This window comes from Octopus bimaculoides, chromosome 29, assembly GCF_046866305.1.
Source record: "Octopus bimaculoides isolate indiv1 chromosome 29, ASM4686630v1, whole genome shotgun sequence".
Lineage (NCBI taxonomy): Eukaryota > Metazoa > Mollusca > Cephalopoda > Octopoda > Octopodidae > Octopus > Octopus bimaculoides.
Genome location: NC_142956.1, coordinates 4,438,968 through 4,464,377, shown reverse-complemented (window position 1 = coordinate 4,464,377; position 25,410 = coordinate 4,438,968). Strand labels below are relative to the sequence as shown.

General features: G+C 37.9%; 1 protein-coding gene across 2 annotated transcripts in view; it reads left to right on the top strand.

Annotated features, from left to right (window-relative positions):
- Positions 1-8,963: 8,963 nt before the first annotated feature.
- Positions 8,964-25,410, top strand: part of LOC106868083 (uncharacterized) — a 34,781-nt gene continuing 18,334 nt past the window's right edge. The window contains exons 1-4 of one of the 2 annotated variants that reach the window (XM_089345296.1): positions 8,964-9,107; positions 10,737-10,822; positions 14,566-14,717; positions 19,349-19,511. In XM_089345296.1, the coding sequence (XP_089201422.1) occupies positions 10,739-10,822; positions 14,566-14,717; positions 19,349-19,511 (399 nt within the window). In that variant the 5' untranslated portion in view covers positions 8,964-9,107; positions 10,737-10,738. The remainder of the gene's footprint in view (positions 9,108-10,736; positions 10,823-14,565; positions 14,718-19,348; positions 19,512-25,410) is intronic. The other variant, XM_089345297.1, reaches the window with a different exon arrangement.

Sequence of the window (25,410 nt, the reverse complement as noted above, 5' to 3'; positions counted from 1 at the left end):
TGAAAATTGTTAGCCTCATTTTGGCATGACAAAATTTGAGAATTGGTCCAGTAGAAGCTTCCATCAAAATTTATAGTAACGTTATAGGAGGGTAAGTAACGCCTCCAATCAAGTTTAGATCTAAATAGCTTTTGATTTTAGTGGCAAAATATATTTATCTTAGCTTCAATGATAGAAGAAAGCTTGGGGAATTCCAAAGTTTTGGTCCCATGCAACAAATGTCTGCATCAAAAACGTTGTGAAGTAAAATATTATGAACAAAATATAAATAAGGCAAAAATTAATAAATTTTTCCCTTATGAGGTTTTTCATGCTACTTGATAAATTGTTATAAAGATTTTATCCTATTTGTAAATTATAAATTTAACCGGAATATATTCATAGTACAGTGCTGAATTGTATTCTGAATAAACACATGTACCGAGATGCAATTCGAAAAGCTCGCTTCTTGCATAGATATATAAGTGTGAACAATTCTATGTACTATGCTGGATACATGTGGTGTTCGTCTGGTATGTTGATTTTTTTTGTCCATTTTTATGTGTCTTGATTATGTTTGCACTGACAATTAAAAAAAGTGCATTTTGTGCACTAATTATGATCTGCAGCTGAATCTGTTTTTAAAAGGCTCGCTTCGAGAGTTGCGTTCCCTCGCGTTCGGCACAATGTGTTTATTATGGTAGGTTTGACTTTAAGAGCCCCTCTTAGCGTGAAACATTTATGTATAGTAATGCCCTTAATATAAATAAATATATTTAAAGGGAACAATTAATAATTTGTTTTCCCTTATGAGGTTTTTCACGCTAACTACTTGATAAATTATTATAAAGATTTTATCCTATTTTTAAATTGTATATAGATAGATAGATAGGTTTCTTTATTAGCCACACAGGGCTCAACACAGAGGGGACAAAATACAAATGTAGAGTTTTTCTTTTCGAGGGGGTCGAAAACAAAGCAGAAAAAAAAACAAAAGTGGGGACAACGATGAAAAAAAAACATCGCAAAACGTTTGGGGTATTTACAAAAAATACGAAATAATACAAAAAATTCCCAATAAATGGGGAGGTAATCCGTGGAAAGAGAAACCTACGAAAAGACCACGGTAACCTCGGTCTTTAGCGTCACAGTTTGTTAAATATAATTTCTTTTATTTAAGCAAGAAACGTAAGTAACTCTCTGTTTACAAAATTTTAAAACGTTTTATAGAATCATGGTATCATAGCCATTAGTGAGACCAGACTCCATGAACCGCGGGCCCTAAAGTCCATGTTTGGCGGACAGTTTAACATTTATTTTTCTCCCTGTCTGCCGAGGATGGGCGGTAGTGGCACGGCGGTTCTTTTCGCAAGAGTCTGGATCTCCAAGTAAAGACGATATTTACGGACCCGGAGGGTAGACTGGTTGTCCTAGATGTGGACGGCAGCGATGGAGGCGCTTTTCGGTTGCTGGCAGTTTATGTGCCTCCTTTAACAGGTCGGTCAGGGCACTAGCTGTTCCTCTCTACAGCTAGTGCCCTGCTATACCTTATTGCTTCCGCCCTTACTGCTCTCTTGAGGGCAAACCACCATTTGTTGTTGACGATGGCTCCCGTCAAAGCCCTCTTTACTAACGTGCTAATCCAGTCTCTGAAAACCTGTCTCGACGGGAAAGACGCGTTTAGTTTCCAGTAACCGGGACCCTGCCTATGTGCCTTATCTAAGTCTAGCGTACACGTCACAAGTTTGTGATCCGTGTAGCTGACTATGTGGAACTGTGGACATCCTAAACTATCTCTATCTCTTGTCCTACACACTATCCTATCTAGATACGATCTCGACGACCCAATGCGGTTGCTCCAAGTCCACGTTGGCACATTTGGGTGGTCGAGTCGGTACCTGTCAGACAACTGGAAGCGTCTGAGCAGGTCTATGAGGCCTTTGCATCCCCTTCTAGTTTTGTCACTCCCCACGTAGTCTAGATGCGTGTCCAAGGTAGCATTCCAATCCCCCACTAAAAGTAAGGGACGAGACGTTCCCAGGAATACTTCTAGACGTCGAAAGAAGTCTGACCGACCTGTTAAAGGAGGCACATAAACTGCCAGCAACCGAAAAGCGCCTCCATCGCTGCCGTCCACATCTAGGACAACCAGTCTACCCTCCGGGTCCGTAAATATCGTCTTTACTTGGAGATCCAGACTCTTGCGAAAAAGAACCGCCGTGCCACTACCGCCCATCCTCGGCAGACAGGGAGAAAAATAAATGTTAAACTGTCCGCCAAACATGGACTTTAGGGCCCGCGGTTCATGGAGTCTGGTCTCACTAATGGCTATGATATCCAAATTGTGTGACTTGATGTCATTTAAGAGGTACCCTTGTTTCCAAGGGGACCCTAAGCCACGCACATTCACACAACCAATCTTCACCATGATTCTATTTATACGTGTGCTTTAAAGCACAAAACAAAAGGAACAAAGAGTTACTTACTGTTAGAAAGTTTTGTTTCCTCCTTGGATTTTTCACCAAGGAGGCTATTGTACAATTTCTTGCACAAATATTTCTGGAATCCCCCTACCGAGTTGGGGTAGAGGGATTTTATTGTGTTGTGTAATGCTGGTGTTACATGAATAATTTTAATGTGTTTTGGCGGTGTTGTATGTGGGTGGTTGTTGGTTTTGATATCGTTATTTGTGATGTTTGTTTTAGAGTTGATGTAATTCATCAACTCTGTGTTTGTACTGTCTATTGCTGTGAGCATTGTTTTTTTTATATTACTATTGGTGTTAGTAGTATTTTCGGGAGATGTGAATCTCCCTGCTTTGTTTGTGTTTGCATTTTGTTTTGTTTGCTTCTTACTGCGCTTCCTCTTTCCTTTCGTAGCTATTTTCCACTCCTCCCCACTCTCTTCATCGGATGATGGGAGATCTGAGGAGTCAGAAAGAGGCAACGGCAAATTTTGTGCGTCTGTGTGTGTTTCTGTGAATGTTTGTGTTGCTGTTTTTATTGATGTTGGCTGCTTGTTATTTATGTGTGGTGTATGTGATATGGGGGAGGGAGAGGCAGTCTTGGAATTTTCTTTTTTTTCTTGTTTTTGCAGTTTCTGTTGTCTTTTCTGTTGTGGTTATTGCTGCTATTTCTGTTGTTGTTTTTTGTGTTGCTGGTGGTGTTGGTAGTAAGGTTTTTCTGTTGGGGGTATTTGGTAGTTGCTCCTGTTGTTGTTGTTGTTGTTGTTGTTGTTGTTGTTGTTTTTGTTTAGCGGCGGTAACAGCGAGGTCGCCTGCCCTCTACCACCACATACAGCTTGTGGTCCTCTGCCAATCTAATGTTTGGAGGAATTTTCTGTGAAGCCTCCTCCGTGATGTGGAGAAGGATTTCCAGATTTTTCCCTCCCCAGTTCTTTTCCTCTCCGACCGTAATCTCCAAAATATTTGCCTCCTCCATTTCCAGGCACACGGCCGATATCAGCCATTGGGTGTCCACCTCCGATGGCACATTTTTTATCATAACTTTGGTCACTCTCTGTCCTAGATAACTCGGTATCATTACCAAGTCATCTGTGCGGAGAGAGAGTGTCGAAAATTGTTTAGCTAAATTTTCATCCAGAAACCTTACTTGCACCGTTCCAAATTTCCTTCCCCAGGTGACATGACTCTGATAAGGCCAAATTTTTCTAAGACAAACTTCAATTTTATCTGTGCTAACATTTTCTACACGTCTGGTTTTTGTGTTTACCAGTTTATAAATGATGCACTTTTTGTTTTTCATTTCTATAATATCTTTTGGTATGTTTATTCTGACATCATCTCCTTCTTCGTAAGAAGGGATTTTGTGTCTTTTATTTGTTTTTGTGTGAATGTCACTATTGTTCTTTTTTCCTTTAGAGCATTTGCGAAATTTGTTTTTGTTGTGCTGGCGGACATGTTCTTCTGGATATTTTTGTTTATGTTGGTGTATGTACTGCCTGGTTCAAAGGTGGTGGTAGTGGCAGCAGAGTTTGTTGAACAGGTGATGGTGTCATTGCTGACGGCCGATAACTTTACTTCCTTGTTGTTGCTGTTGTTGTTGTTGTTGTCGTTGTTGTTGTTGTTGTTGTTGTTGTTGTTGTCGTTGTCGTTGGTGGTGGTGATGGTGGCGTCAGCAGCAATGGTGCTTACGTCAGAGACATTTGTGACGGTTTTTACGCATGGTTTTGTAACCTTGGTTACAGTTTTGTTTTTGTTGTTGTTGTTGTTGTTGGTGGTGGTGGTGGTGGTGGTGAGAGGGCTGTTAGTAGCTGTAATCACAGTCTTTGTGACGTTTACAGCAACTGCGTTCCTGTCACTGTATGAGCACGCGCTACTCTGTTCTTTTTTCTCTTCTGGCATCTGAAGCCTCGGGAAATGCTTGTCAAAAGAACAAGACAAGCGTTCCAAAATTATGTTTCTCGACATTTTTCAAATGTCAAGAAGGAAATTTTTGTATTTTGCTAGGGCCGAAACTGCCCCTGGGGGCCAATTCCTGCCCTTGAAAATACACACAAATGAAGCCTAGGTGCTTCGCAACAAAATTATTTAAAAATTCCAACAAAATGTGGACAATAAAAGGTCAAATAAACGTTTACCTTCGCAGCCGATGTGACAGCACGTCCGTGAGAAGAGATAGATAGATAGATAGATAGATAGATAGATAGATAGATAGATAGATAGATAGATAGATAGATAGATAGATAGATATGTGTATGTATGTATGTCCGTCTGTAACTGTATGTATGTGTGCATGAAAGAAAATGAAATTAGACATGAAAGATTTTATCTAATATATTAAAGTGTAAGATTAAACCTATTTTATAGCTTAAAAATCTTATCTTTCATATGACCATTATTTATCATTTTAATCGTGAGCGCCACAGTTTACTTTAAAATAATTTCAAATAAAAATAAAAAAGGGTTAATATTAAATCTGTGTTCAAAGTTTAGTTTTATTTTGTAAGAGATATTCAATAACTACTCTTAATGGATCACAAGGCTAAAGTAGACAGATTATCTGAATATAATCTGCCGATTTTAGTACAATATCTTGATTCTAATCATTTAAACACATTAAACCAAGTACTTGACATATATTCCTAATCATTAATGCCTGGCTCCAATGGTTAAATTATTTTCTGCTAGCTTTGTTGAAATAATCTTTGCATTTTCAAACAGCTCATTGCTGATAATATTAACCAATCAGCAAAGAAGCTAATTGTTGAAACAGGAAGCCGTTAAATGCGGAAACTGAGATAAAAAACAAAAAAAACATGTGTCCTTGAGATATCGGTTTCAAATCAAGAGTAAAAGACAAAAACTTTTTTTTTTTGAAAGGAGTAAACCACCATTTGAATTGAACCCAGTGCATAGCTGCTATTTAGTTATTGTCCCTGAAAGTTCGGAAGGCAGAGTCGAGCTCGGCAGAATTTGAACTCAGAACGTAAAGACGGACAAAATGATGCTAAGCATTTTACCCAGGGCGTGTAAACGATTCTGCCCTCTCGTCACCCTCTTCTTCAGACGTTAATTATTCACTCTGAAGATACAAAGAACATAACACATCTTGTTATCTAATTTCTAAGATAATTTCAAGGAGTGGCTGTGCGGTAAGAGGTTACGGGTTCAGTCCCACCGCGTGGCATCTCGTGAGTGTATTTGGTAGACGGAAACTGAAAGAATCCTGTCGTACATATGTATATATATATATTGACAGACCAGTTACTGGTCATTTTTATATACACAAGTATATATATGTGTGTGTGTGTGTGTGTGTATGTATGTATGTGTGGGTGTATATATGTTTGTGTGTCTGTGTTTGTCCTCCTAACATCGTTTGACAACCGATGCTGGTGTGTTTACGTCCCTGTAACTTAGCGGTTCGGCAAAAAGAGACCGATAGAATAAGTAAGTTCTAGGCTTACAAAGAATAAGTCCTGGGGTTGATTTGCTCGACTGAAGGTGGTGCTCCAGCATGGCCACAGTCAAATGACTGAAACAAGTAAAAGAGTAAAAGAGTAATGTTTTTTTTTACTCTCTTCCTTTCTTGTGTATATTCTTTATATATTTTATTTGTTGTTGATATCTAACAATAAAGACAATCTTATCTGTACCCCATTCTCTAAATCAAGCAGGTAAATAACAACATGACTGCCCAGCCTCGAGATCTTTAGCGAGACACCATTTTATGTATGAAAGTACCTGATGTGACCCAAACTGCAAGATTGACGCAGCATAATATGGTGCAGAGCATCCAAACCCATACAGGACAGTTGCAGGGTGGGTCGAAACTATCGTCTACGAAATAAAAAGTTGTACCAATTCCATCTTCTGTTTACTTCATCGATTATTGTTTCAACTAACACTGCAGAATACCCGAAGAGAATCCAAAGGAAATATACCACAACTGCGGTTGACATCAGGTAGCCCAAACTGTGGCAGTGCTTTACTCAACACATCAACACACTAATTGATGTATACTTACTAGTACAAAATATTATATATATATATATAACATATACATATATATATATATATATATATATATATATATATATATATATATATATATATATATATATATATATATATATATATATATATATATATATATATATATATATATATATATATATATATGTATGTATGTATGTATATTCATACATCTATGTATGTGTATATATATATATATATATATATATATATATATATATATATATGTATATATGTATATGCATATATAAATATAAATATATGTATATAATATAATATAATATAATATATATATATATATATATATATATATATATATATATATATATATGTATATAGTTGCAGGTGAATATGGTACTTAAGTTGATGCACCAGAATTTAGTACAGTATTATCCATACAATTTCAAAGTAAGGTGCTTAAAATCAAAATAAGCAACAAGGATATCCAGAGGTAATGCAGTACGATCATTTCATGCAACTCCATTAAGTTAATTAACTTCTATGTTGTAGTAGAGGCAACATGTTCTTTGTCTATCTCCTTCTTTGAGATTTTAGGTATTATTATACTAATGTGTCTATCTGTTCTAATTTAATTAAAGTCTATGTCTTTGTGCAGCCGAGGATTGCTCTGCATTTTAAATTGATGTAATGATTGCATATTTTCAATTAAATTGAGTTGCATGAAACGATCGTACTGCATTGCCTCTGGATATCCTTGTTGCTTATCTTGATATATATATATATATACATATATATATGTAAATAATATATAATATATATATGCACTCACACACAATATATCATAAATTGATAAACATACATAGACATGTGTGTATACATCTGTGCATATGTATGTATATGCATGTATATACATGCAGACATACAGAGGCACACATACACACACACATACGAACACACACACACACGCACGCACACACACACACGCACACATACAAACACGCACACATACATCTACACACCTACTGCCAACACATGTCAGTATGAAAAATGGATTTAAATGAAGATGATGATGATGATGATGATGATGATGATGATGATGATGATGATGATGATGATGATTTCCTTCAATACTGTACCGTTGATGTCCTAACATCTTTGGAACACCCCATTTCTTATTCAGCCCTATATTTCACCAGCACTCTTACCACAGTCTGTTTGATATTGACATCGATCTATCACACCCATCATTCATTGTGGTGTCTTAATTGTCGTCCCCTTAATCAACTCCATGGCTGGTGTCAGGATAGGTTACACCTAGGGCACTTTGTAATACGGTTGATATGAAGAAAGACAACTAAGAAGAGAAAACAAGACCCTAATGTTCAATAACAAAGGTTGGGGGAGTACCTTGAAGGAACTTACACCGCACATATACATATGTGCGTATATATTGACGCGAAACTGCTATGATATTTTGCATTATTGACTGATGAGGAAAACTCAGGTGCGAATATTCCCTGCATCGTGTCTTAGCCTATATTACCCGTCCGTTAAGTCTGCATTTAGTTTCCCGATCGATCTGCTTTCGTCTACCTTGTATTCTTTCCGTTCGACCGTTTGATACCTCCATGTAGCTGCGATGGACTGGCGTCCCGTCCAGCTAGGTGGAGGGGGGGGACATATACGCCATAGAAACCGGGAAACCGGGCCCATAAGCCTGGCTAGGTTTTAAAAGGGCGCATACATAAAAAAAATTTTTTAATTAACTTAAAGGTTTTTTAATTCCGATTTTACTCTCTATTATTATTATTATTATTATTATTATTATTATTATTATTATTATTATATATATTAATATATATATGTATATGCATATATATGTATATATATATATATATATATATATATATATATATAGTTTTAGGGAAAATAACCAAGTTTCAAGAACTCATCGATGAAAATCCACTATCACATATAGAAAAATTAATAATTAAAAGCACAATAAATGAGTATAATATAAAGTAAAGTAAATATCATAAGATAAATATAATAAAAAGATTACTCGTGTTTCATAACTAATTTTCAAATAGAAAGGAAATTTAAATCGATTAAAATCAATTAAAATTAATTAAAATCAATTGAAATTGTCGAAAACAAATTCTATTCAAAAATATAGCTAATCGTATATATATATATATATATATATATATATATATATATATATATATATATATATATATATTCCTCTATTTATCTGTAGTGCGAACCTGATACGCCTACTAATACACACATACATAAATATAAGCGTGAACACATAGATATAACATATAGACATACATACACAACATTTACTGCTATAATTGATGTCAAGATTTGTCAATTGCATACGTGATTAAATGCACAACGGATTATGCGGAAAGTTTATACTACACACAGACACATACTCACGTATAGAGACACACATATACACATACATTCGTAAGCGGATGCACATATGCACATGCATGCACACGTGCACTCTTATCTGAAATTACGTCTAAATATCTAGACACTAAACACTCCTCCATAAATAGACAACATTCAAGACAAAATCCTCTGCAGTTTTTCTAACACACTGAACTTGCAGTATATTCCTCTTTACACTCCAGCTGAAATTCACTTATTAACTCTGGTAAATATTATTCTTCTAATCATTTTAATTAACACACTATTTTATAACTGTTTTGTATCGTTAAAGGCTCATGAGAACTATTTCAAATATAAATATACTTCAATACTGAAATTGCTTTATTTTCAGGCAGTATACTATTGACTAGAAACTGTTAAAACATTTTTCAGTGTTACGTTACAAATAAAACATTTCATTTACATTTACAGAATATAAAGTATTGTCTGGTTTTAACTACGTAAAATCTATTCGAGGGAAAATAGTGGTTATAACAATATTCCTATTATTACACAGCATTTAATGTATTTTACAGTTAATTTGTAATTCTGGGGTGAAATTGTAAATATGTCAGTCAATTTCATGGACGTAAAATTGACGGTTTTTCCTAAGCTTTTTTTTTTTTTTATAAAGTTAGTGAGGGAGAGAAGAACCCTTTATTTTCTCCAGGGCCTCTGATTGCTGAATGGGAGGAATATATCCTCAAAACAGAGTCCCGAACATGAATACGTACAACAGAGAAATCCTCTCCTAACCGCAGCCTGACGGTCAGATAGAGACGTTAAATTAGACGTTTGATTATGCATAACACATGGGAAGGCCACAGTCGGATTTGAACTTAAATCATAAAGAGCCAAACCAAATACTGCACGGCATCTCTTGCAATGTTTAATGATTCTATACGAACACAAGCTCTGAGTGTTGTTTTATTTATCGACCCCATGGATGTTAAAAAGCAAAATTGACCTCGACACAATTTGAACCCACTATGTAGAGAGTGAAAATAAATACCTACCGCAAGCTATTTTTTTTAACATTCTAATGAGTTTTACTCCTTCAATGAAATTTTTGAAACTGATTTTAATCTTAATATTAAACTGAATCTAAGGCGGCGAGCGGGCAGAAATGTTAGCACGCCGCCTTCGGTATTTCGTCTGTTTTTACGTTCCGAGTTCAAATTCCGACGAGGTCGACTTTGCCTTTCGGGGTCGATAAATTACGTACCAGTTGCGTACTGGGTCGATTTAATCCCCAAAATTTTCGGGCCTTGTGCCTAAAGTAGAAACGAATTTAGCCTGTATTTATATTTTGAAGTAAACAAAAAGAATTGTTTAAATATTAAACAATTTGTTGACATATATTTTTCTCTCAGTAATATATTTTGTTGCTTTTCTTCTAATATATATATGTATATATATATATATATATATATATATATATATATATATATATATATATATATATATATATATATATATATATATATATATATATATATATATACATTCGCCATGCTGGCCCGCTGAATCTACAATTCTTTTTTCATTCTCTTTCTGTTTATTTTCTCTTATTTCTTTCCGATGAAGGCCGTAGGCTCGAAACGTAAAATACTTTTTCATTTTCCCGAGCGTCAAAGTAATACACTCGCTTGTTGTTCATACACTTGTTAGGTTTATTAGTGTGAGGAGGAACACTCAGTTAATACTTTAGATAAACTGAAGTTTCTAATATTTATGTTATTTTATGCAAGCTTTTAGAACCATACCACCAAATTCTTATATTGTTGTTTATGTCATTTTTTAAGTTCTTAAAAAAACTAGTTTACTTCCTCTTTTATCATCTTTCATTCAAAAGACATGGATGTGCATGATATTATGAACAAAATTAGGAATGGCAACTTTCAAGATGTCAAGCGATTTATCCCAAAAAATCCAGATAAAGTAAGTTTTCCTGTTCATTGCCTTTTCAATGTTGAATATTTGCCTATTATTTCATGCATGACATTAAATTTTCATAACTAACCACATATATTTGTCCATATTTCATTTCGTTCTCACCTCTTTCCTCTAACCATCATAATTGTTACTTTCTATAAATACCTAACCAAAGCTTAAAGCATTGCAGTGTTGATGGGATGAGAGTTGGAAAGAAGTCCATCATCGCACACTGCAATGAAGTATTCTCGCAGGAAATACTCAGTCCAAGTGTCGAGACACATATGGAGTCATTAAGTGGATAGTAACTTTGTCAACAAAGCCTTCCACAAAGAGTTGAAGTTTTTACTGATGTCAAAGGCTCAAATATTTCTTTTGGGAAATTTTTCAAACATAGGAAAACACTAGTGCCATAGCAACCAAACCCCCACTGCACCTGGCTTTATAGAATTGTACTGGTGCTCATTGAATTGATACAAATACCCGAAGAGCTAACGATGGTGGTTATTTATGACATTTTACTTCATAATTGAATTATTAGAAGTTAGAGTAACAGGCCTTTTTTCAGCAGATGAGATACTGTCTGCAAGAATATAGGTCACAGCTTCTCAGTGAGAGTAGCGCCACCCCTGTGTGAGGGCTGTAGAAAATTTTATACGGACTGGTGTCCAAGGTGACAGTGGTGGTACATATACGTGAAACACAACGTGTACCTGAATTTAACTGAAGCCTGTGATAAAGGTTGGATCTGAAACTGAAGTGAAGTTGTGACACATCAAATATTGACTATGATAAGTAGTCAACGATGTCAAGACTAGGATCCAGAACAAAATTACTCTGATGTGATATTAACTGAGCAGACATTAGAAATGACAGGAATTGAATGACAGCAATGGAAAGAAGCTTAGGGATATTGTTAGTCAGAGAAAAGAAACCATATTTTAAAAGTTTAAGTAACACTTGTATAGAGTCAACATGATTAGGGAGCAGTTGGTAGAATGAAGCTGTAAAATCTATAGAAATTCTCTTCATAAGAGACCAGAAGTCTTGGCTTTAATTTGGGACAGTTGGTGAAATGAATATAAAACATTCGTTACTTTCTTGAAGACTGTTTTACACGTAATTCGATGGTGGGTGAATACCAGTTAGTGATGTTAAATGTTTTCCTCCAGATGATGTTGACAGTGTTGTTTGTCTGGACAGCTGTAACACAGTTATGTATGAACCACTCACAAGTTCTTACATACCAATGAAAGCCTTGATAATGCTGCTTTATTTAGGCTTAAACTACTCACTGATGTCTTAATATTTCTCATTTTCTTCATCGTTTTTGCATCTACTTTTTCACATTTTGAACATATTCAACAGAGGTTAGTGTCATTCAGAAGTTTATACAGATAACTATTTACAAATAAAGAAATGATTTCAAGAATTAGATTAAATCCAATGATGAGAATTAATTATCATTTTGAATAATACAGGGTAGAATCTCTTCAGGGCTTTTTGGCTTTTTTGAAGAAAAAAGAAAGGTTACATGTTTATGGAATGGATTAAATTAATATACTAGTATAAACCGAAAACCCTGAAGAGATTCTACTCTATATTATTCAAAATGATAATTAATTCTCATTACTGGATTTAATCCAATTTTTTACTTTATGCATTTATAGGCTGGAATTGAAACGTACGTATGTTTTTTTAAATTTTATTTGTGTTAAGATTTTATCTTGTAAGTATGTTGACAAATTATTTTACACTCTAGCCAACTCTCCATCTTCTCACCTTTTATGATATATGTATATCCGGATACGTTCGTGCTGCAGATCGAGGTGAGAGGGATAACTTCCCTTGGCAAACAGGACACAGTCGTGTGTCGATAAGCCAGCTGGAGGAGATGTCCTCCTGGGGCTAAAAGCAACAGTAACATCCACCCCTAGGGGTCAGCCACACTTAAGTGGCAATATACTACACTTTATCGTGCAGTTACTGTTAATACTTCATTTAGAGAATTAACATTGCTTATATATATATATATGTGTGTATATATATATATATATATATATATATATATATATATATATATATATATATATATATATATATGTGTGTGTGTGTGTGTGTGTGTGTATATATACACATAATTTATCCCGTCTGGCCGTATAGCCTTTTCCGTTTGTTGTCCTGTCTTGTTTTTTGTCCGCCACTACATTCTTCCATGGTACAGGTTTAATTTGTGCATACACATTTAATTTGCGGTCCATGGGAAGAGCCGTTTTAACGATGCGTCCTACCCACTTCTTCGAAACGCCGGTGTTAAAACGGGGGTAGCTGATGAAGGAGAATGTTCTCTATGTGGCTTGTGTGTTTTCTGTACTCTGGTTATTATTGTTTTCTTGTATACGTTTTGTTTGCAATGACCTGTACCCAGATATGCACCTATATATACAGGTAGATGCAGGTATGCACATACCTGTACGTATATATGCATATACTCATTTATCATTTGTTTATATATATATATATATATATATATATATATATATATATATATATATATACACATATATATGTGTGTGTGTATACGAAATATTTTATAAATATATACATAATTATAACAAGGGGTTAGCTTAAAGCATCACCTCACGCTGCAAAAAATAAACATTACAGTCTCTTTTTACTACCTTAAAATCTCTAAGAAAAACACACTTAATGTGGGCAAGTAAAAAAAAGATAATGAATCAAAACAATGGTTAACCGCAGAAGTGGACTGTTCCACAACGAATAAATAGCGGATTGTGACGGCCCAAAAAGTTCGGCGAGGGTACGCCATTCGAACCTGCGAAACATCATATGCACATATATATATATTTATATATAGGAGTTCAGCAAATATTTAGATTCAGATGAATATAGTACTTAAGTTGAGGCACCAGAATTTAGGACGGTATTATCCATACAGATTCAAAATAAGGTGATTAGAATCAAAATAAGCAACAAGGATATCCAGAGGTAATACAGTACGATGGTTTCATGCAACAATTGATGTAATGGTTACGTTGTTCAATTAAATGGACTTGTGTGAAACGATCGTACTGCATTACCTCTGGATATCCTTGTTGCGTATATATATATATATATATATATATATATATATATATATATATATATATATATATATATATAAATGTATATACAGATGTATATGTTTGTATATATTTATATACATACATACATATATATATAAATATAGAAAGAGAGTGAGAAAGAGAGAGAGAGTGAGAAAGAGAGAGTGAGAAAGAGAGAGAGAGAGGTAAAGAGAGGGAGGTGGGTAGTCTTACCAATCATCTGGGAGGTCAGTAAGTTTGAAGAACATCTCAATTCAGACCTTGAAGTCTCTTACAATCTATGCAAGGATGGGAAGCAGAAGTAAAATAATGATATATACTACCGTTTGTGTGCGTGTGCGTGTGTGTGTGTGTGTGTGTGTGTGTGTGTGTGTGTGTGTGTGTGTGTGTGTGTGTGTGTGTGTTCATCTTTCTTGTCCGTTTTTCTTTCTCTTTCTTATCCCCGTTTTTTTCAATCATGCATCTTCCTTACACTCTGTCTGTCTTTCTCTGTCTCTGTCTGCCTCTCTCTCTCTCTCTCTCTCTCACTCACTCTCTTCCTCTCTCTCTCTCTCTCTCTCTCTCTCTCTCTCTCTCTCTCTCTCCTTTAATATATTTGAAAAGCCCTCACTTTATTCTCTTTAGATTGATCAAACAAATTTAAGTGGTCAAACGTCCCTGATGGTTGCATGTGAACAAGGCAACATAGAGTTAATAAATTTACTGGTAGATACTGGAGCTGATTTGAACATGGCAGATAGAAGTCATTCTACAGCTTTACATCATGCTGTGTGGGGGTAAGTTCAGAATTAACTAAAATCTTCAGATCTGATTTTGTTTCAAAATTTCTTCCAATTCCAGACAGGTTAAATATCCAAAGATGCCATATTAGCGGCCGTGTGACATGATGACAACATGATAATACTTAACATTTTTTTTTCTCATTTCTCTCCAGGAACCCACTTTATTAATGAATTATAAAGATCTGCTTGGTGATCTGCTGCCAAACGATATTATTTTTTTTGGTTTTGGAGATAATCTTTAAGAGCCAACAGTGCTTAATGTTGAACAAGCGTAATGCAGTGTCCTCTGTTAATATTATGGAGATGTGAATCAATTTTTTCGCAGAAAATTTTATTGCAGGTCTCACATAAGAAGAAAGATTCTATTGCTTGTTATAACAGCAATAATCAGTAAACTTTGTCCCATAGATTATATCTCATCTCTATTCACAACATACTCAAGGCATTCTTAAATGGATTTTAACATACCTTATCATGTCAGCTCTGGAATTCGAAACACTTTTTGAAGTTCTTGTTATTTTTGTAGCTTCCTGGTTCACAATTTTTTGTTGTGTTTCACTCATCTATACATTTGATGTCACACACAGACGCACACACACACACACACGCACGCACACACACACACGCACGCACGCACACACACACACACACACACACACACACACACACACACACACACACACACACACACACATATATATATATATATATATATATATATATATATATATATATTATAGATATATTCATGAGAAACAAGAACGAAAAGGTTACTTTCTTAAAATTGGGTACATTTTAATTTTCCTTTTCACATGTTTCGGTTTTTTTACAAAAACCTTATCAAAAATATATATAAAATGGGATATGTAAAGAGAAAAGAGCTATTAATAAAATTAAATTAAACTCAGGTTTAACAGTCATAGTTTACTTTCCTTTTTCTTGCAAGAGCACGTGATAATATCCTTTGGTTCTGGTAGCATGAAAAGTTCAATTGACTGTGACCGCAAATTACTACATGTCTCTCATTAATATCAACTTACTCGTGTAGTACCTCTACAAATTTTTTCATATATATATATATATATATATATATATATATAAATAAATTTTAATAGAGATATATCTATTAACACATCATGTAATAGTTGAATTAGAACACATGTTCTTTTACAATCCCAGAAATGTAACTTTGAAGGTAGTTGCAACATTTATGTTCATTGGTTGCAATATTCATAGAATACAAATCAATATTTTGGAGTAAGAGAAAGAAATATTTATTAAAAATTCCATACTTTACAATTGTTCTGGTGGCAAAATTTTCCGCTACATCAGAAGAGGAACATTTCAAAGAATTGAACTGTCAGAAAATTTTGTCTGCAAAGAATATTCATAAAATAAGAGTTAACGAATGAAAAATAGAATCAAAGCAAAGTTGGAAAGAAAAATTCCACAGAAATTGTCAGAGTTGCCAGAATAAGAACAAGATGGAGAAACTTTAGAGAAATATTTACTCTGCTGATAAGAACAGGTTTCTGTCTTAGTGTGAAAGGCAAAAATGTATAATGCTTGTATACAAGCAGTAAAGGTGTATGGTAATGAAACGTGGACTGTAAATGTAGAGGACATACAAGGACTAGAAGAGATTGAAGCCAGTATACTCCATTGGATGTGTAACATCAGTGTGTATGTAAGACAGAGTGCAAATGTGTTGAGAGAGAAATTGGGTATAAAAGGAATCAGATGTAGTGTATGAGAGAGAAGAAAGAACTGGTAAGGACATGCAGCAATCTGTATAGATGGGAAGAGCTACATAAAGAAGTGTCTACCTCTTTAGATGGGTAGAAACAGTGGAATAGATGCAGGAAAACAAGTAGTAGAAGTTGATCTAAGGGAAGAGATGACAAAGGACTCGGATGACTGGTGATAAACGGTGTTTGAGAAGATCAACCCATCTCTGAATATCTGGAAGTATAATGTGCATATACACAATTAGGCCCTTTCCCTAATTCTCTCATCCACGCATTCTCTATCACTTAATTATCTACAGTATTCTACTACTGTTATTAAATGAGGACGGAACTACACATTTTATCTTCTCTGAGATAGACATTAGCTTTTTAACTAAACAGAACTACTTCACTTAACATCCATTCATCCTTCATTTTTAACATTATCCCTCTCAATATTATCATTATTGATAATCGATATTATCATTATTGATCACCTCCACCTGTGGTTCAAGTGAGGAGAGACATTCAGTCATAGAAACCATGCCAAAGCAGACAATGGAACATGGTGCAGTCCTCCAAGTCATCAGATCTTGTAAAAGCATTCAACTCATATCACTATAGAAGACAGAATTTAAAAAGATGATGAAGGTGCTGTTGTTGCTGCTGCTGCTGCTGCTGCTGCTGATGATGATGATGATGATGATGATGATGATGATGATGATGATGATGACTGCAGGGTCGCTCTAAATGACAAAAGGTTCAGAAAAGAGAGCTGTAATAACATCTCATCAAATCCTGACCAAACTTCCAACTGCACCTTCTGTGGCCCTACCTGTTGGTCGAATATTGGCATTATCAGCCATGTTTGTGCCAGCATTAAACGTTGACCAACCTCTTATTAATCTTCATTTATGAAGACAAGCCAATATACATACATACGTCCACCCATCCATCCATACGTACATACATGCTTGCATACATACATCCTCATTTTTCTTCAAGTGTTTTCACAAATCCCTCAATAAAATATTTTCCTTCATTGTTTACAACTTATTGCTAACATTCCACCAGTTGATAAATTCCTTGATGTTAGATGTAACCTGGTCATGGCTTAAAGAATGCATTGAGCCATGATTTCAGCCCCATTCCTCCATGAGCCCCAATGTTTGATAAGTGGGGGATAGTGACGCGTGCCTGACATCAGCCATATTGCCTCCATGAGGCCCATTTGTTATAAGAAATAATGATACTCTCTCGTAAGTGGTTCTTTAGTCATGTTGGAACCCTAAATGGGCAAGTGTGAGTGACCATGCCATTTTTTGTATTAGAACCTACCTTGGATCAACAGGAAATTCGATCCGAAAGAGATGTACGGTCCACAGACAACAAATTTCATCCCCACAATATTGCCAAATATACCTCAGTCAACACATTGACGAATGTGCACAATGAATACAACCACAATTCGAAAGTTTCCCAATTTATCCACTTGCCTTGTGGACCTTAACGCAAGTAAGACTATATAAAGAAGCCTCATTCATCACTCCAAACAGCATGATGCTGATTGGATGTTTGATTTTTATCACTTTTGGTACATGTCCTCAGACTGACACCCAAACACCCTGAAATGAATCTTTCGTTGCGAATGCCAAGCAGTCCAGCATGTCGTTTCCAAATTTTTCTTACAGACGGTGCACAACTCATCCTACAATACTGTGTAGTCGACAAAATTAAAAAGCAAATAATGTGCATGCGCGAAATTAAAAGTATAAAATGGCGATAATTTACCCATCGCGCGCTGTATATTTCTATGCATATTTTAAAATGTGTAAGTAAACCCGGAGGATGTAAATTACGAGGGAGAGCAAACATATAGGTCAATTTTCGGCCAATTGTTTAGAGCATATATTATTAGTATGAATAAAATATAATTACAGTTATTATAAAAGACTTATATGGTCGTTCTTCTCCGTAACTCACATCCTTTGAGTTTGTTTACAAATTTCAACAATGTATATACTAGACTAAAATAATCTATATATTACAATTGGCTGAAATTAGTAGTTAGGGTATGTCGATGAACTGAGTGCGTACGGAGCCATGTAAGCACTTCTGCCGTGTTCACTTCCCAGTGTTTCAGCCCATCTTTTTTCGGCCAGTTGCTTAGGTTTAGTTACTGTAAATGGAGCATATAGTATTAGTATAAATAATATATAATTATATTTCTGATTTCTTTATTGCCCACAAGGGGATAAACATAGAGGGGACAAACAAGGACAGACAAAGGGATTAAGTCGATTACATTGACCCCAGTGCGTAACTAGTATTTAATTTATCGACCCCGAAAGGATGAAAAGCAAAGTCGACCTCTGCGGAATTTGAACTCAGAACGTAACGGCAGATGAAATACGGCTAAGCATTTCGCTCGGCGTGCTAACGTTTCTGCCAGCTCGCCGGCTTCATGGATATTATATTTCTATGTATGTATAAATAATAGATGTGTGTATAACTTTGTATAATATTATATTTTATTATTTTCGATGCTATATTTCCAGACGTAGTTTTGTCGCTATCTCGCTATTGATAACATATTGCCGCTATTTTTGATTGTGCTGTTGTTTAGGTCGGTTTTCGATCTATCTATCTCTCTCTCATACTCTCCAGTCTTGTGTATCTATGTGTCTATGTACTTATGTGTGTATATGTGTGTATATATCTATGGAGATATATATAGAGAGAGATGCATATTCGTATAGATCTATGTGTGTGTGTTTGTGTGTGCGTTTGTGTATGTGTTTGTGTGTGGGGGATTTAATTTTAATGTGTTGAAAATAAGTTAATATTTAATGTAATCATTATGTCGATGTCTGCGATGTTTCTATCTTCTCCTTTCAGGCGTCAACTTGACGCTTTGACCACCTTAATAACCCAGGGCAGCGACGTCAACAGGAAAGATATCAATGGCTATACTCCTCTCCATTTGGCTGCGGAGAAGGGGAGTGAATGGAAAGATGGTGTGGCAGCGTTACTAGAAACACAAAGTAAAGACGTGATACAGGTCAGTGTCTCTCTCTCTCTCTCTACATATGTGTGTGTGTCTGTGCGTGCGTGTATACATGTATATATATATATATATATATATATATATATATATATATATATATATATATATAAATTCAATAATAGGACGAATTCTTTCACAAGAATTTATCAAGTAGCTAGCGTGAAAAAACTTCATAGGGGAAAAAATCCATCATTTATTCCCGAAATATATATTAATATTTATATAAGGGCATTACTATACAATAATGCCTCACGCTATGAGGGACTCTAAGGTCGTGCATTTTTATGGTAGTCTGACCTTAGAGTCCCTCATAGCGTGAGGCTTTATTGTATATTAATGCCCTTATATAAATATATATATATATATATATATATATATATATATATATATATATATATATATATATATATATATATATATATATACATATATATACATGAAATGTGTGCATGTATATATAATGTAAATTGTGATGTGTGTCAGTATGTACGTTTTTGCACCACACAATTCATATAAAATTGCGAAATAATTCTAATCTACTCCGAAGAGTTTTTCCGGAAAAGTTCATAAAAATTTATCTAATTTTTCTGAAAATCATATAATGAGTGTATATTGCATATGCCTATGTTTAATATATATAAATATATACAGAGAGAGACATAGATAGATAGATAGATAGATAGATAGATAGATAGATAGATAGATAGATAGATAGATAGATAGATAGATAGGTTTCTTTATTAGCCACACAGGGCTCAACACAGAGGGGACAAAATACAAATGTAGAGTTTTTCTTATAGAGGGGGTCGAAAACAAAGCAGAGAAAAAAAAAACAAAAGTGGGGACAACGATGAAAAAAAAACATCGCAAAACGTTGGGGGTATTTACAAAAAATACGAAATAATACAAAAAATTCCCAATAAATGGGGAGGTTATCCGTGGAAAGAAAAACCTACGAAAAGACCACGGTAACCTCGGTCTTTAGCGTCACAGTTTGTTAAATAAAATTTCTTTTATTTAAGCAAGAAACGTAAGTAACTCTCTGTTTACAAAATTTTAAAACGTTTTATAGAATCATGGTCAAGGTGGCTTCGTCATTTATACGTGCCATTCTTGCTACATGTATCCATCTTTTTTCGAAACATTTGCTAGACAACACTTGCCTCTCTACTCTCACCTTCCTTTTCAAGTGATACTTGAAAAAGTTGATGAGAGATTGACCAGAGAGGAAAGTATTTGTCTCTAATCCTTTCAGACGCGTCCACCAGATGCATTCTTTGGCCATAGCCACAAGTACGATAAATACAGCTCTTCCTTCCCGTTTAAAGGAAGGAGGCGTGACGATATTGACGATAGACTCGGTTGATAAACTGACTCGTCCCACACGCGACAGCAGTCGTTCGACATAAGCCCACAGCTCCGAAATGGTTGGACACTGCACGAGTGCGTGCAGAACGGTTTCATCGCTCTGACCGCATCTCGGGCAGGTCGGCCCCGCATTTCGCGAGCCGTGTCTATAGAGCTTATCCCGAACGGGTAGCGCCTCTCGGTAACACTGCCAGGCCAGGGATCTCTGGAAGTTGTCCATAGGTCCCGGCCCGAAAGTCGTCCTGAACAGGCGGGTCAGGTATTCGTCGTCGACGCCCAGGATCGCCCCGAGATCGTCGTCGTACCTGCCCTCCACTAATCCCCTATAGAATGACTTCGTTGTGATGCAGCCGCTCAAGGTCGACCCGGGACGGCAAAGTTGTTGCAGAGCAACGCGACACTCACGGTGCCAATTCGCCATTCCTCGGCCTCTTTTTGATCCACGACTGCAGCTCGGTCATGGAGACGAGCTGCGGGAAAGCGCGTCGCACAAACGGCGACCACACCTGCTCATCGTCGTCTACGTAGAGCCGGAGATGTCGCAGTCTCAGCGCATGTCTGCGCATCATCAACCACGGCATGCCCAGCCCTCTTTCAGCGGGTGTTGGCAACAAACGGATCGCCTAACCATCGGAACGCTTCCTTTCCACAAAAAGCGGAAGAGGATGCGCTCCATTTCGGTGATGGCGCGATCGGGACAAGGCACGACGGTCAGGCGGTATTCGATGACGGACGCGATGTACGCGTTCGCCACCTCCGCCCGACCTTTTAGGAACAGCTTCCTCTCGGACCATTGCCGGCAGAGAGTGGCCACCCTACTCGTTATCTCGTCCCAGTTCTTCTCCGTTTGCAGGTCCGGACCGAACCAGACTCCGAGCAACTTGACCGGACCGTCCGTCGAGCGTCCCACTACTGAGGCGCTGCCGGACGGTATGGGCTTGCTCCTCCAGGTGCCGAGCAGCAAACCCACCGACTTATCCCGGTTGATTTTCGCTCCCGTCACCGCTTCGTAGTCTTTCAGCGTCTCGCCGACAAGCTCGATGTGCTCGTGGCTAGACGCTATGACGGTGACGTCGTCCGCGTATGCCGACACGCTCGTCCCGCACCCCAGTTCTCGCGGGATGCCCCTCAGCGTCGCCAGCTTCCGCAGTAGTGGCTCGAGAGTCAATACGTACAGGAGCGGCGACAGGGGGCATCCCTGACGAACCGAACGTGCAATGTCGAAGGGTCCCGATAGACGTCCATTGACGCGAACAACCGAACGGATGCCTGTGTACAAGGCAGCCATCCAGCCGCGGAAAACGGGACCGAAGCCGGCCGCTTCGAGGACGGCCTCCAAGTATCGATGGTCTACCCTATCGAAAGCTTTCGATTGATCCAAATTGATCAGGGCCCCACCCATGCCAGGTTCCTTAACTACCCTCTCTATGATGTAGCGCATCAGATGGAGGTTGTCATGGATGCTCCGGCCCGGCACGGCGCACGTCTGCTCCGTGCCGACCAGTTTCTCGATGACAAGCGCCAACCGCTTGGCTAACACCTTGGCTAACACCTTGGCTAACACCTTGGCCAAAATTTTCATGTCTGCATTGAGCAGAGTGATGGGCCTAAAGTTATCTATGGCGTCCCCCTTGTTTGGATCTTTCTTCAGCAGCGTTACCGCTCCTCGGCTCACAAAACCGGGAATGCTCCCGTTCTGCTGCCAGTTGCAGTACACGACCGCCAAGACTTCTCCAAACAAGTCTGGCATACAGTTGTAAAGCTCGTAGGGCAGCCCATCCAAACCCGGAGATTTGTCCGTCGAGCAACCCGCCATCGCGTCCCTCACCTCCTCCGCCGTGATGACCCCTTCGCAGCACTCCGCCTCTCTTGCTGAGAGTCGTGGCAAGCTGTGCAGGTAGGCACTAAAGTCCACCCTGCCTTCTCGCTCGCCACTCATCCGGAACAGTCGGGCAAAATGCCGCTGAAACGCCTCGCACATCTTGCTCGGCTCGAGCAATTCGCGCCCATGTTCGTCTACCAGAGACCGGATGGTGGCTCTGTTACCCCGCTGCGCCTCCGCCACCCGGGTCTCTCGTGCGGCTCCAACACCTTCATTCCTCAGAGCACGCATCCTTGCCCTGACAGCACACCCTTCGTGTTTAGCATTGAAGTGTTGGTCGAGGGCCAACCTCGCCGCTAAAACGTCGGATGCGATGCCACTTCGCAATGCCTCTTCTAACTTTATCACTAGCTCCCCCTCTACTCTGTTCATCTCTACAGCTAGTGCCCTGCTATACCTTATTGCTTCCGCCCTTACTGCTCTCTTGAGGGCAAACCACCATTTGTTGTTGACGATGGCTCCCGTCAAAGCCCTCTTTACTAACGTGCTAATCCGGTCTCTGAAAACCTGTCTCGACGGGAAAGACGCGTTTAGTTTCCAGTAACCGGGACCCTGCCTATGTGCCTTATCTAAGTCTAGCGTACACGTCACAAGTTTGTGATCCGTGTAGCTGACTATGTGGAACTGTGGACATCCTAAACTATCTCTATCTCTTGTCCTACACACTATCCTATCTAGATACGATCTCGACGACCCAATGCGGTTGCTCCAAGTCCACGTTGGCACATTTGGGTGGTCGAGTCGGTACCTGTCAGACAACTGGAAGCGTCTGAGCAGGTCTATGAGGCCTTTGCATCCCCTTCTAGTTTTGTCACTCCCCACGTAGTCTAGATGCGTGTCCAAGGTAGCATTCCAATCCCCCACTAAAAGTAAGGGACGAGACGTTCCCAGGAATACTTCTAGACGTCGAAAGAAGTCTGACCGACCTGTTAAAGGAGGCACATAAACTGCCAGCAACCGAAAAGCGCCTCCATCGCTGCCGTCCACATCTAGGACAACCAGTCTACCCTCCGGGTCCGTAAATATCGTCTTTACTTGGAGATCCAGACTCTTGCGAAAAAGAACCGCCGTGCCACTACCGCCCATCCTCGGCAGACAGGGAGAAAAATAAATGTTAAACTGTCCGCCAAACATGGACTTTAGGGCCCGCGGTTCATGGAGTCTGGTCTCACTAATGGCTATGATATCCAAATTGTGTGACTTGATGTCATTTAAGAGGTACCCTTGTTTCCAAGGGGACCCTAAGCCACGCACATTCACACAACCAATCTTCACCATAATTCTATTTATACGTGTGCTTTAAAGCACAAAACAAAAGAACAGAAAGTTACTTACCGTTAGAAAGTTTTGTTTCCTCCTTGGATTTTTCACCAAGGAGGCTATTGTACAATTTCTTGCACAAATATTTCTGGAATCCTCCTACCGAGTTGGGGTAGAGGGATTTTATTGTGTTGTGTAATGCTGGTGTTACATGAATAATTTTAATGTGTTTTGGCGGTGTTGTACGTGGGTGGTTGTTGGTTTTGATATCGTTATTTGTGATGTTTGTTTTAGAGTTGATGTAATTCATCAACTCTGTGTTTGTACTGTCTATTGCTGTTAGCATTGTTTTTTTTATATTACTATTGGTGTTAGTAGTATTTTCGGGAGATGTGAATCTCCCTGCTTTGTTTGTGTTTGCATTTTGTTTTGTTTTCTTCTTACTGCGCTTCCTCTTTCCTTTCGTAGCTATTTTCCACTCCTCCCCACTCTCTTCATCGGATGATGGGAGATCTGAGGAGTCAGAAAGAGGTAACGGCAAATTTTGTGCGTCTGTGTGTGTTTCTGTGAATGTTTGTGTTGCTGTTTTTATTGATGTTGGCTGCTTGTTATTTATGTGTGGTGTATGTGATATGGGGGAGGGAGAGGCAGTCTTGGAATTTTCTTTTTTTTCTTCTGTTTTTGCAGTTTCTGTTGTCTTTTCTGTTGTGGCTATTGCTGATATTTCTGTTGTTGTTTTTTGTGTTGCTGGTGGTGTTGGTAGTAAGGTTTTTCTGTTGGGGGTATTTGGTAGTTGCTTCTGTTGTTGTTGTTGTTGTTGTTGTTGTTGTTGTTGTTGTTGTTGTTGTTGTTGTTTTTGTTTAGCGGCCAGAGGGCAGTCCTTTTTCAGATGTGCTTCGCTGTTGCATAGGTAACAGCGAGGTCGCCTGCCCTCTACCACCACATACAGCTTGTGGTCCTCTGCCAATCTAATGTTTGGAGGAATTTTCTGTGAAGCCTCCTCCGTGATGTGGAGAAGGATTTCCAGATTTTTCCCTCCCCAGTTCTTTTCCTCTCCGACCGTAATCTCCAAAATATTTGCCTCCTCCATTTCCAAGCACACGGCCGATATCAGCCATTGGGTGTCCACCTCCGATGGCACATTTTTTATCATAACTTTGGTCACTCTCTGTCCTAGATAACTCGGTATCATTACCAAGTCATCTGTGCGGAGAGAGAGTGTCGAAAATTGTTTAGCTAAATTTTCATCCAGAAACCTTACTTGCACCGTTCCAAATTTCCTTCCCCAGGTGACATGATTCTGATAAGGCCAAATTTTTCTAAGACAAACTTCAATTTTATCTGTGCTAACATTTTCTACACGTCTGGTTTTTGTGTTTACCA